Source organism: Daktulosphaira vitifoliae, unplaced genomic scaffold (assembly GCF_025091365.1).
Source record: "Daktulosphaira vitifoliae isolate Bord-2020 unplaced genomic scaffold, ASM2509136v1 Scaffold_5, whole genome shotgun sequence".
NCBI lineage: Eukaryota > Metazoa > Arthropoda > Insecta > Hemiptera > Phylloxeridae > Daktulosphaira > Daktulosphaira vitifoliae.
In genome coordinates, this window is record NW_026099576.1 from 5495448 (window position 1) to 5509677 (window position 14230).

General features: G+C 28.0%; 1 protein-coding gene across 2 annotated transcripts in view; it reads left to right on the forward strand.

Annotated features, from left to right (window-relative positions):
• LOC126908597 (uncharacterized) overlaps positions 1-14230 on the forward strand; it is a 28281-nt gene extending 14051 nt beyond the window's left edge. The window contains exons 2-5 of one of the 2 annotated variants that reach the window (XM_050690812.1): positions 7731-7885; positions 7961-11549; positions 11617-11835; positions 12589-14230. In XM_050690812.1, the coding sequence (XP_050546769.1) occupies positions 7758-7885; positions 7961-11549; positions 11617-11835; positions 12589-13389 (4737 nt within the window). In that variant the 5' untranslated portion in view covers positions 7731-7757 and the 3' untranslated portion in view covers positions 13390-14230. The remainder of the gene's footprint in view (positions 1-7730; positions 7886-7960; positions 11550-11616; positions 11836-12588) is intronic. The other variant, XM_050690811.1, reaches the window with a different exon arrangement.

Below are 14230 nucleotides of genomic sequence, written 5' to 3' on the forward strand. Positions count from 1 at the left end.
GTAAGGATCTCACGTTGAACATACGAACCGTAAAACTTCTCTATGATTTTGGATTGTACGTTTGTCTTAAGTTTCTCAGTAATGCACTGTTGATTGCTGCAGTTAGTGGGTGGTCTGTATTTTCATAGAAAAGCGAAAAATACGTTGCATATTATCGTTAGTCGTACCCTAAACATTATTTATACATTATCTATACTTTCTAGTTGTAATTAAATTCAGCTTAACATCTTTGCATTTGAGACCTATACTTAATTGACCGACTTGTATTTGTACAATATTTCAATTCAAAAATTATTTTTTCATTTTTGCGAAATGAGGTCTACGTTTGATTTAAATATATATTCTTAAGCCATTATCATCAGAGGTGTTGATATTACTGTATATATTTTAACATGTCCAATATTTATTTGATTTAAGAATGAATCAAAAATACTATGAATTTCTATTCTTATTCAACAGTAACTATGTACGATTCCGTACGATGTGTGCGATTAAGTTTTTCTTGATGTAATTGCATTTTTTCCAGATCTAGAAGANACCAACAGTAACTATGTACGATTCCGTACGATGTGTGCGATTAAGTTTTTCTTGATGTAATTGCATTTTTTCCAGATCTAGAAGAAGCGTAGGCAAAATTGCTTGGGAGATATCCATTTTCTAGTGTGAAAAATACACAACTATTATTATCGGTTGTGCCGTTCACAACAACATAATAATAAAAGGCCATCGACCTGATATTGCAAAAATCATTAACTGTGGTCTAACAAATGAGCTAAATTATTTGAATTGTTTTTTATTAATTTGTTGTTTGTTAAGATCGTATTTTCAATAGATATTCATACACATCAGATAATTTAAATATGTTTCTGATTTTGAATTTTGTATCACGATTTTTTTCTGTATGAATAAAAATTTTAATCATGAACTATATAATTGGATTACTAAAAAAATCACGGTATACAATTCAATTGGATAAACTATACATTATAAATGTAAAATAGTCAATGAAAAACGCTCTACACATTTCATTGTTACCTATTTAGATTAAGAGTAAATAATTGAAAAACAAAAATTAATCGTAAGTGAAATAAATTCAAAGAATTGCATTGTAAATTGAATAGAAATTAAACATTATTGCAAAAAAATTTGATAGACAAACAACTAGTAGCTAAAAGATAACCGTTAAAGTTAACCATCGTGTTGACTACATAGAACAACAAGATTGAAACCCAAGGGTTTAATTATAGAAACGTAATATTGGATTACAGCTAATTATAACTGTACATTTAATTATACTTATATTTTTTTGTTGTCGCCGACTATGTTCTTTGTCCAAAGACTTGCCGCCGCGCACATGTAACTTGGCGTTCGCATCTTGTCGATTTGACCCACTTGTTGCAGTTATCTCATAGTAAATTTCCTTGCCTCCATTTGTCTTGACGACCATCACTTCCCCTATAATTCTGTATTCGCACGGTATGTTCATTAGTCCACCTTCACATGAAATATTAGACATTTCCGTCAGACCCTCTCNACATGAAATGTTAGACATTTCCGTCAGACCCTCTCGTCTTAAACTTGTAAAGTCAATTATAACGGACTTGAGGTTCTACATACCGACTGTTTTGCATTGAATATTATGTACACGTCGTATAAAGATGACCGTGAATCGTAAAGCTTTTCTCTTGTACACGTTTTTATATTTTATTGCTCATTTCACCTTTGAGTTTATGATCTTTACGAGTACGTAAATTTGCATCGGACCCGTTAGACTATGGCGTTTAACATAAGTGCGTGGGATTATGCTGTGTATTTTTCATTCATATAGATTGCCACTTTGATAGACAAAATAGTTCATGAAGTACCCACGCATAATACGAGTACAGTAGTTTCTTGTAGACAAAGATGATTAAAGTATGATCATTTTTTTTTTATAATTTTTCGTTGAAATTACATCAGCTATAATTTGCCCTGTTATTATATTATAACATCAATAAGTATGAAACACAAAAACTCTGTCCAATGTAAAATTTACAGTTACATCTGTTCGTATCCATAGCACATTGTCATTTTCTTTGAAGTCTGAAACAATTTCTGTGGTTTTCCAGACAGTTGTTTTTCCACGATGCGTTGGTGTCTTTGTCGTTTATCCAAGCGACAGTCACCATTTGCAAAACACTAAAATGAGTCATTGAACTCTTCACAAATGGTTGGTGTTATTATTATATCCATAACTACTGCTTTGGCCATTATTGAAAGCTCACAAGTTTCAAGATGATCAGATACCAAAAGGTACATAAAATATCGAAATTTGATATTTATGTTGTAACTAACATTTTGTTTTGCTATACGATAATATTTAGCTATTGACAGCAAAGTGAATCAAACACTATATAAACGACCAACAATATATTAATTTTTAAACTAGCCACAAAATATTTAGAATACGTGTTTAATATTAAAGTTAGTCAAAATATTCTTTATTCTTATTAGTATAATACACGTTGTTTAGTATGGTTATCGGCTTTATATAGAGTTGTATTAGGCTATGTATTTATAGAAATGTATTTAAAATTTTAAAATAATACTAACAAAATGGACTATTTAAGGACAAAACCTTTTACAATTAAATGGGTAATCTTTAAGAGCATATTATTTTACCAGTAAAAAAATAACAATGGTATAGTAACGGTAACTGAATAGTAAATAGCATTGTACTGATGTATTTAAGACTTCAAAAAAGGTGCGAATTATTATGGAATCACTGAAGCAATAACTATTCAACGGGTTTTGAATTTTATGGTTGTCTTAATTATAACTATTAAGGATCTTTATGAACAATAAAATGTTTGGTATTTAGATTTTTTAAAATATTGAGCACGTATAACAATCTGAGATAGACCTATTTTATAAAAATATGTCTATTATTTCCATTGTTAATTATAACAATAATTTAATTAGTGGTGTACCTTTTTTAATTGATTTTTCAAAAAAGGCGCTATACCTAAAAAATATGTAGAGACCTTTCTTGAATTGATTATTTTATCTAAAGTGTAGGTTTGCACAGCCAATGGGAGAGGCTTAGCTCTTAATGTCTCTGGATAAATAACTGATTTTCATTATTAAATCGAGTTTTTGTTAATATTCTTTAAGCAATTAAATTTGATTAAATATTTATAATAATTAAGCAATTATTGTTAGTTCGGTTTATTAAAATCTACAGTGTTTAATTTCCTATTAGGATGTCGTGATTATCTATGTAATTGTTTTGAAATCTTTTTCGGATACATTATATTTATATTATCTATATTCGTTTTAGTTGTATTAAAATATAAATGTCTTCTTAAATGAACTTTTAAGAATTTGTAAAGGGATTTTAAAAATCTTTATTATCATAAGTGTTAAAGAAAATTCTAAACAGTGGAATTTAAAAATTAAAGAGTTATTGTTAATGTATAAGACAGTTAATGTATGTAGACTATATTTTAAATTAAAAACTATGTATCGTTTGAATCATAAGCGTTAGAATATGAAAGGCTACAGGATCACCTAAAAACTTACGAACCAGAGAAAGACCTAATAATACCAAAATAAAAAAAATATCTGGGCACCCAATTTTAGCTATACTCCTCTATTTGAAAAATTAGGTAATTAGGTAAATAAATGGTCAGTACTTAATATTGTATTAACAAATGAATTATTGTTGAATATTATAATGTTTAGTTTTCAAATCGTCATTTGTTAAAAAACAAAAAACATTATAAAAACCTATATATTTTGTATTTAATATAAAATGTCACTAAAGTATTTAAAATGTAATTTAATTTTATTGAATCGAAAATGTTAATAAAAATTATCATTGCACAACGAATTCCGACAGCATAAAGAAGAATTAAAAAGTACGGTTGTTGTCCCAGTAATTCATTTTTGTTTAATTCGAACGGCAACGTTTTTTTACTATAATAATCAATATATTTATATTAGCCAAGATCTTTTATGATTGTTTAACTTCCAAAGAAACTGTTCTTTTCTTGGCAACGTTTTGTTGAACAATTATACTTTTCGGCTAATAGGTTTCACACAACGTGTGTTTTTATAATGAAAAAATAATGATGTCGCGGCTGTGTAATCGGATAGTGTGACTAGTTCGGTAATTCACATCAATTTACTTCGGTTCATCGGTTGCCGATTGTTACCATAAAATAAAGTGAAGCGCCTTGGATCTTATACTGTTATGTCTTTGTTTTGAATCTTGGTTATCTTTTTTTAAGCAAAACTGTACTTTTATTGACTTGTTAAATTCATCATTAGTATTTATAAGCTTTGATGATATTAAACATGAACACGTCATACGACGATTACGATGATTGAATTTTTTCCTATCATTGACAATCACGCAAAGAAAAAATTATATGGTACTTAAGGATTGTTTAAAATTTTTTTTTTTAATTTTACTTCGGATGCATCTTAATTTTTTAGTATTACTCTAATATTTTATTAAATAGAAATTTTAACTCGCTAAAGAAAAAATACATTACACCTATTCTTTATAATATTATGTTAATCAAAATATTAATATTTATACGGTTTTGGAATTATTTATAGTCTCTACAGTTTAAAATCAAAATTCAATTGTGTTAATTTATAATATATGTAACTATACTATTGAATTTCTTGTAAGATATACAACATTTTTATGTACGTAGAAATTGTTTTGATAAATATATCCTAGTAAAAATATTTCAAGTTAATAATTACTATATATTAAATATTAGTACTTCATAAATACTTTATGTCTACACTAGTACTTACAGATTAAACATTATTTAACTTGATAGCAAGTGTACTTAATATTTAAAATTTACTTTTCTTTGGAATGCGGATTTTATTGTTCATTTGTGATCATCTTATAAAACAGGGATGGGCAACTCAAAGTTACTAGAGGGCCAATTTTTTAAAAATTAAAATCTAGCGGGTCAGAGCATAGAAAGCAAAAAAAAAAAAAGGTCATTCAAAATGTATATTTTAATTAGCATTTTTTTGTTTATAATGTAATAATACAAAAAAGGTTATTAAAATAATATAATAATTAAATATAAATAGATATTAGTTTAGTGTGAGTTTTGAGCATGGGTAGCTTCTAGTGACAACGCGGCAAAATCGACTTCTATTTCGGAAAAAGAAATACGAAGTAGGTGACTTAATATTTCATCTGTAAGTCAATTTCTATGTTTTGATTTAATATGTTTCATGTTTGAATGTACAACATTCACAAATGTTTCCAAACATGGATAACATTTTTAATGCGAACTTTCGTAAAAGGGGATATTTTAGAATAGGTAATTTTTTTCAAAAGCTTATGTCAATCTCTTTTGTAGATAAACTTTAAAAATATATGTTGAAATTTGAAAATGTAGCGTGGCCAAGATTAAAATGGCTCGCGGGCCGGTCTTTCAATAAGTCTTTTATAATATAAAAGACTGATTGAATAAATAACAATTATCTGTCATAGTTTGTATGAACTCTCAAACGATTCCTTAATATATTTAATTTCAACTGAGGAAAATCACTATACTAAAACTTTTAAAGCTAGGCAGTTATTCTCTTTAGTCTATGAAAAATTACGCACGATGATTAAAATGATTGAAAAGCGAAAAATTACTATTAACAGAATAGATTATTTTTGGAATCTATAATCATTTATTTAAATTTTTATCTTTATTTTAATAAAAATCTTCCATTTTCTCTTGTTATACTTATATTATTTTAAGTAAAAGATAAGTATTATAATCATTAATTACATCTCTTAAAATATTATATTCATTTGCCACAAGATATTGTATTTAATCGGTTATTATAGCTGTTTATTTTAAATATTATTCATAAAAAAATATCTGTACTATAGATCGTTTAAATTTAAGCGAAAGAATAATTATATCGCTTACATTTCATTAATTATTATTGAAACAAGTAATGAAAAAAAAATTGTCTAATATTTAATCCTATAATTGATAATACTTAAGTGATAAGCAATCACATTAAAGCATGAGATAATCAGAACAGTAATTGATAACGAGCCGGAGATTCAAAGAAAAATAAACAAGATCAATTTTTAATTCGTCACACCTTATATTATTTTTATGTATGTATTATTTATTTGCTTGAAGGTATTAAATGTTAATTTGCAGTTTTTTCCAAACTCAATGACACAATTTCGAAAAGGTTAAAAGCTACTTTAGTAACATAATAACCTAGTTCAAGAATAATAATTTTTACTGTATCCAGAAGCAAAGTTAACTAAATTGTTATTTTTATTTCCTAATTACGCTGTTCCAATAAAAAAAAAATATATAGGTACTCTTTAAGTTATTTACAATAAATATTTTCTTATATTTTTTTGGAACAAAATACGACGTTGTTGCATAAGTAAGAAACTAAAGAAGACGAGCCAACGTCCGTTTCGCTTTAACATTAGCACAAGGACGATGATATGTCACAGTTAATTCGCCACATAACGTGTGCAATAGATTCAAGTCGTTAATTGTTAAATAAAATATAATGATACCTATTAAATTTTTTTTACAAGAAAAGCTCTAAAAAAGAGCTATTTTAAAATTTTAAAAAAGTTATAAAATAAAAACAAATACAACAAAATGATAATTATATCAAGAATTATAAGAATTGGAAATTAGTACTGTTTTATTTAGTATATTCAGAAAAATAAGTATCTAAAAGCAAGTAAAAAAAATTCATAATATCATTTTTTGACTAATTAAGTATTTCATCATAAATTTATCACACTATATAGATGGACTTATTAAAGATACTAACATATTTTTTTTCGTTATATAATCTTTTCATAAAAATGTATAAATTAAAATTTGATTTTTTTTTTATAGTATCATGTATATTTTAAAAATAAATTATGTCCAACAGTAGTTTTAATGATAACTTTTAAAATTTAAATGGTAAAAGTGAAAACATAATTATAATAAGGGCAATATTACCAATAAATGAATATGACTGAGTTTTTAACTGAAATATTGTTACCTCATTATCTGATTGTAACAAGTTGTACTTTTATTACAAAGAAAATATAAAAATTAAGTCCTACGTGTTAAATTGTTCATTAACTGGAAAATTATATTTTCAATATAAAATGATTAATCAAAATTTTTGCGATAGTAATTATAAATATTTTTACATTGTTATTAAAAACAATTTTTCATAGAACAAATATTTATTTACTTTGCGAGGATGTTTGTTAAATTATTAATTAATAGAGAATTTTATAAGATGAATAACTTTTTATTGTTTATTTCCTGATGAGTCATCATATAATAAATGTAATAATATGTAAATATTTCTCCTCATTTTTAATACTGTTTGTAAATAATTGAACATTGAAAATCTACTAAATTGAATTTAATATAGGATTTAATGATAGTATCATTATAGAAAAATTAATTTTTTTGAATTTATCTTGTCATATATTTTCATTCTATAAGAAAATATTATTTTTGTAGTTTAATTATTAGCTTATACTTTAAAATAATTTATCTAAAAAAAAAAAAATTATGCATAAAAATTAAATTTAAATTTATAATTATAATTTTAAAATATACTTTAAATTATTTCAAAGATTAATAAAATAAGAATTAAGTAACTCTTACCTACTATAATGATTTTATACATATTACTCAAGTTTTTAATGTAATTAAATTTTATAGGATCTATAAACTAATGTGATAACCATCATGGTGGGTATAGGTACCCGATGGCTGGTCACACTGTGTATGCTATCAGCAGTCCAATGTGTACCTTCTAGGGTTACTCATCAATCAAATACCGATTCTGAAGACTCAAGAAAAGTACTTGGATCAAGGTTAATTGTACAATATAATTTTTGGTTATTAATTATTTATAATTTTAATATGATATAATAATATTTTAATTGCAGTGTTGTCACTTCAGTATCTGTAATTATGGACCACGGTAATGGAACAAAAACATACTTATCAGATGGACAAAGTAAAAACGTTCAAAAACAATCTGAAACTCTTATAGGTAGTCCTGGACATTTATTGTCACCAGATCGCTATGAGTTTTATACTTTCGATGAAACTGGAGACTTAGTTAAACGACTTATGACTCTTGATGAAATACATGGCTTAATTGCAGGAGCAGATCCAGAATCTGATTTAACTGATGTTTCTCCTACATATTACCACGATGCACTATCAAGTCATTCTTCAGAAGCTTTAATGCATTTACCTGCAACAGATCTTGAATCTTTAGATGCACCTGCTGTTCATAAAGTCTTAGAAAAAGTACAAAACGTACTTAAGACTGAAATGGCTGCTAATTCAGGGAATCCTTTAACTTCTATATCAGATATACCTCTACACCATCAAGAAACATCTTCTGCTTGGTCAGCATTATTCCCAGGATTAATTGAAACTCCAGATGATGTAGCACATTTATCTGGATATTTGCTTCCGTCAAAGATAGCAGAATCAGCTACAAAAACGTCATTAAAAAAACCCATATCGATAACAAAACAACCGCACACTACAACAACTCATAAATTTTCAACAAACAAACTATCATTGTCTACAACTGCGTACCCATCAGTGATTATTACAGAAACATCCAAATCGACACCTAAATACACTACTAATACTCCTCCCGAAGTAATTAGTAAATTAACACCTATTCAAACATCCACTTTCAAATCATCTACAACTAAAAAACCTTTTAAACCAATACAGTCATTTGATAAAGAGAAACCTACAATATCAAATCCAACATTAACTTTAAAACCAACTGATAAATTATCAGCTATGGTTGCAGATAATCTTAATATTAATAAAGAAATGTCGGCATCAATTTCAAACATGCTGTCTCAAGTGACAGATAGTCATTCTATTAATAATAGCCCCATACAATCGAATACTTTAATCGATAAAGAAAATACAGCAGATTACCTACCAGAAGAAAGTTCACCAGAGCTAAGCTATTACAATCCTGCGGAGATATCATTGAGTACTGTAACATCATTAAAACCAGTTGCAGAATCTTTAACGACTGCCAAAAAGCATTACACTACAGTTTCTTCTAAAAGTACGACTACGGAAATACCTTTTTTACAAAAAAACCCTTCAATCACCAAATTTGTTCCTAATAAATTTAATTTAACTAAATTAAGACCACCAACAAATTTTACTGTATCTTCTGTAGTCACCAAAGCACCTCCGCCATCTTTTAATAACAAATACAATGGATCTTCAATTCAAGCTACCACTGTTTCTTCGGTCAGAAATAATTATCATTATCCACCCAGTAATATGTCAACTAAATATATGCAGAAGATTACGCAAACTACACAAGTTTATCCAAATATTACCAATAATAATTTCATAAATTCTACTGAAAAACCTATTAATAATATTCATCATTTCAGTACGAAACAACCTTCAAATAATAATTTTAATACTACCGAAAAGGTTCAAAATAAGTTGAAAGAGTCAAATGATACAAATTGGAGTAGTACTGAAGGGTTTAAAAATTACAGTATTATATCATGGAGTACTGACGGCTATAAAAATAAATTTAAGGAGCCAAGTGTTACAACTGCCAGTACAATCGAATTCAAAACAACATTGAAAGAGCCAAACAAAGTATTTGCAAACAAACTATCCTCTTCAACCAGACCAAATCTTATAAATAGGCCAAATGTTACTTTATCAAATCGTATACAAGAACATAAAATCACAACTTTATCTTATGGGTCGACAATTAATTCAACAACTATCAAAAGTCCTTCAGAGTCTGATGAATACATTTCAGTTAAAGCTGATCCATGGCCTACGACTACTACACTACCGACAGTTACAACTTTAAATACACCATATGTTAGTAGTACTCCGAAATCGTTTAGTTCGAGTAGTAGTCTACCTTTTAATTCTATACCTGACACTAACACTATAAAAGAACTTATTTCGTCATTAATGACTACATCTACTGTCTCAAATATTAGTAGCGTATCAAATTTGTCGGCAACTTCTGAAGCTGAACAAAAAACTACATATATCACATCTACAACGACAGTGGCATATCAAAAAAATGCATCTGAAATGCCATTACCAATAGCTTCTTCTACTACCCAATTACCAACGACTCTAACAACTACATCAACTGTCGTTCCTATTATAACTTCTGCGTCGACAACAACAGAAGCTATTACAACTCCTCACGTTTTACCATCTAGTTTAAAAGAAAATTTAGTGATGAATAATACTAAAGCAACATTAGGAACATCATTTACATCTACTACTTCTGAATCGGAAATACAGTATGTACCCGTAACACATTTCTTACAAGAAATTCAAACAAACAGAAGTCCAGAATTCGAAAAAAATACTAGTAGTACTCTTGGAGTTGATTCTCTTCTTAAAGATGGTATAACTGCTGTAACTAATATGCTTCAAAATACACAAAAACCAACTATTATGAATACTGATCACCAACTTATAAGTAGTAGTTCTTATGAAAATACAACTATTAAAATTACAAAACCACCCTCAACAGAACAAGCTAGAACACAAACAACAACCCCATTAGAAACAGAAGACGTTTCTTCTGTAACTACGGAAAGCTTAACGCCACAAGAGTCATATGAAATGACTACAACTGAGATTAATACAAAACTACCTGTATTAAAAGATACAGTTGCAATGGAGTCAGTTACAGATAATAGTAATCATGATTTATTTCGTATATCTGAACAAGGATTAGAAATGCTAACAATATTTAATGTTAGCTCAACTGGTGTTCCTGTACAAGCGGGTAAACTTGCCGATTTGCCAGCAGAATCTCCAGTAGTTTTTGATAGCACTATTTCATATGAGAATCATAGCATTGAACCTTCAACAAACATTGAAGAAATATTAACCACTGCTCGAGCAGTCGTTTCATCGTCTACAATAGCTTCAAATGAATCTGATTTGAACCAAACAAAGCAAGTTTTAGTAGAAAATGTTAAGGCAACATTATTACCTGAAAATTATACTACACAGCTTCCACTTCTAACAACTACTTTGCAAAATATTAAATTACCCAGTTTTTCATCTAATGTGTATAGACCATTATCTAATGGTGTGTCACCTTCTACTGTTGAACTTCATCCTGCACCACATGAAAGTATGGGATTAGAAGCCAGTGTTGCGTTCTTGGGAGACGATGTTCGAAGATTTGTTGACTTATGTAATGAGCTCTCATTTAAGATGTGGACGACCATTACCGGCAAAGGTCTAATAGCTTCAAGAAGTTTAGTATTATCACCATTTGAGCTGACTGCAATGTTGGCTATGGTATTTCTAGGTGCTAGAGGCTCAACTTCTGGACAAATGAACGATGTTCTTCGATTAGATGATATGGTTACGTTCAACCCACATCAAGTACTTAGAAACGTTACTCAGTCTATAACTGACACCAATATACCAGGTGTTGCTACTGCGTCATTTGTTCGAGAAATATACAGCCACAAGGTTTGTTAGAATTTATAAAAATGTTATCACAAGAAAAGTGTAAGTAATTATTGTTAAAATTTTACAGGAAAATGGAAAAATATTAGACTTTTACAAAGAACGTGTTCAACAGTATTATGATGGACATGTTGAAGAAGTAGATTTTAACACTATAGGAGATATTTTAAGAAGACGAACAAATTTATTAGTTAAAAGACAGACATTAGGTCGCGTAGTTGAATATCTACGAGGATCAAGTTTAAGTCTCACTCCTCCTTTTGCAGCTTTCAGTGCTAATGTATTCCAGGTAATTAATTGGAAAATATTCAATTTATATCACAACATAGTTTTTACAAAGAAAATCTAATAACTATTGAGTTTTATCTAAAAAGCATAATAAAAAAGTAATGTAAAGTAGGGATCCAGTAAAATGAAATTGAGGCATTTTTAAGATTAGTTTTGAATGATATTTGACAGTGATTAAAATTACCTTCGTAAAACGCTTAGATGCATATTTCAACATATTAAAAAGGTGTGGAATGGGCATAATGATAAATAGGGATACGAAAAAAGCTCGGCAAAGTAAAACCAATAGTAAAATAATAAGAATTGATCATTTGCAGCTAATATTTTTATTTTAAAATCTATAGCTTCTCAGCTATGTATCAAAACTAATAGTATATTAAAATTTATAACAACATTGCCTACATATATAGTTGTAATAAAAATTTGAGGCTACGTCGAATATGTGATTTATGTTACCTCTACCTAACTATCATTTATTTATATATCATATTTTAATTTCCAATGACGTACAGCTAATAAGTATAAATGTATTTTATATACGATATAGTTAATAAAATGAATCTGATGTAAATTTTCAAAAAAAATTAATCATGAATTTTATCTTTATATTAATTATAAATTCAAATTTATTTAATAAATTGTATTAAATTAATTTGATTTACTTTCAAAACAATTTAAACACTTTAAGTTAGTTTAACTTTTAGTTATTAAGATTTAAGAGTATTCATGTTTTGACGCATATATTTTTTTATAGACAAGTTGCGAGACCGCATCGACCGATGGAAGAGATGGCGAAATGTACTTTGTGGTAAGGCCATCAACAAGACAGCGCAGATTAGTGCCGATACCCGCTGCTGTTTGGAAAAATGGATTTTTGGCTGGATACGAGCCTGGCTTAGATGCCACTGCAGTCAGTTTAAGTCCAGATTCTATTGTATCTACTATATTAATATTACCTGGTCAACAAGGACAAGTGGCACCAGGAGATGGATTGACAAGATTAGAACAACGCTTAATTGAAACATCATATCGAAGAGGTGGATGGTCACGAATTCTAAGAAGTTTATTACCCAGACCGGGACTTGAACTTCAGATACCAAGATTTTCACATAGATCTGTTTTAAACACGACAATTGCTTTGCAAAAAATGGGTCTTAAAGAAGTTTTTAATGGACAAAAAGCCGATTTGAGAGGAGTCAACGGGTTATATGATTTATACTTGTCTGACATGCTTCAAGTGAACACATTTAGCACTTGTGGAGAAGACGTAATTGGTGCTAGACATCATGTAGAAACATATCCAGCTTCCCCTCAACGAATGGGTCGAATTGAAAGATTAGCTGAAAAAAAAAGACGTAAGAGATATGCCAACTCTGCTGTTGATTATTTTCAAAATCCATATTCCCACCTACCACTAAATTTGAGACCTCGACAGGCCAGATTGCCAGATTCCCCAAGATTAAGATTTGATAGGCCATTCTTATATTTAGTTAGACACAACCCGACTGGTATGATTTTATACTTAGGCAGATTCAATCCAAGATTATTACCTTAAAATATTTGTATAGTGAATTATTTTAAAATACCAAAGCTTCTTAATTTGTTTAATATATTTCTTTTAAAAAAAATGACTAAAATTTATTTATTAATTTTATGGAAAATATATTAACTTGTTGTATTCATAAATACAGATTAACGTAAAATATTAACGTTGATCATGGAATAGGTTCTCCAGGTAAATGTATAAAATTATCCTAAATATTGTGTACGTTATATTAAATTGTTGTATACGTTGCGTTATTACGTTTTTATTTGTTAATAACTTTACTCTACAAGTTAGTTCAAAATTATAGGTCGATTTCACTGACATTATACAAAATTACTTATTATAATTAAAATATTTTTAAAATATCGATTTAACATGTAAGTGTTTTTTAATAAATAAATGACTATAAAGCTGTAGGATACTTGTATAAAATAATTTATGATCTTGGTAAAATCGACTTCTAAATAAAAATAGTATTAGAATAGTACAGGAAGAAATAATTAGAAAAAATACTCATTTTTACTTTAGATAAAAAAAAGTTAGTCATAAGTATTATACCCAACTAAAAAAACTGTTGTATCTCATAATTTAAAAAAAATTTCCGTGTAAAACAGACTTTTCATTTAGTAATTTGAAATTTAATTATTATTTTTTATTATGTATGAAAAATGTGAGTATATAATAAACTTATTACACCTTTCTCTGTGCTTTTCATTTACTATCTAAAATTATCATTTCGAATTTTTTTAAATAGTAATTATTATGATTTAAATTTGTATACTTACACTTGAAAACTAAGATATTTATGTATATTTGCAATAATACTACTATATTTTATTATGATATAATT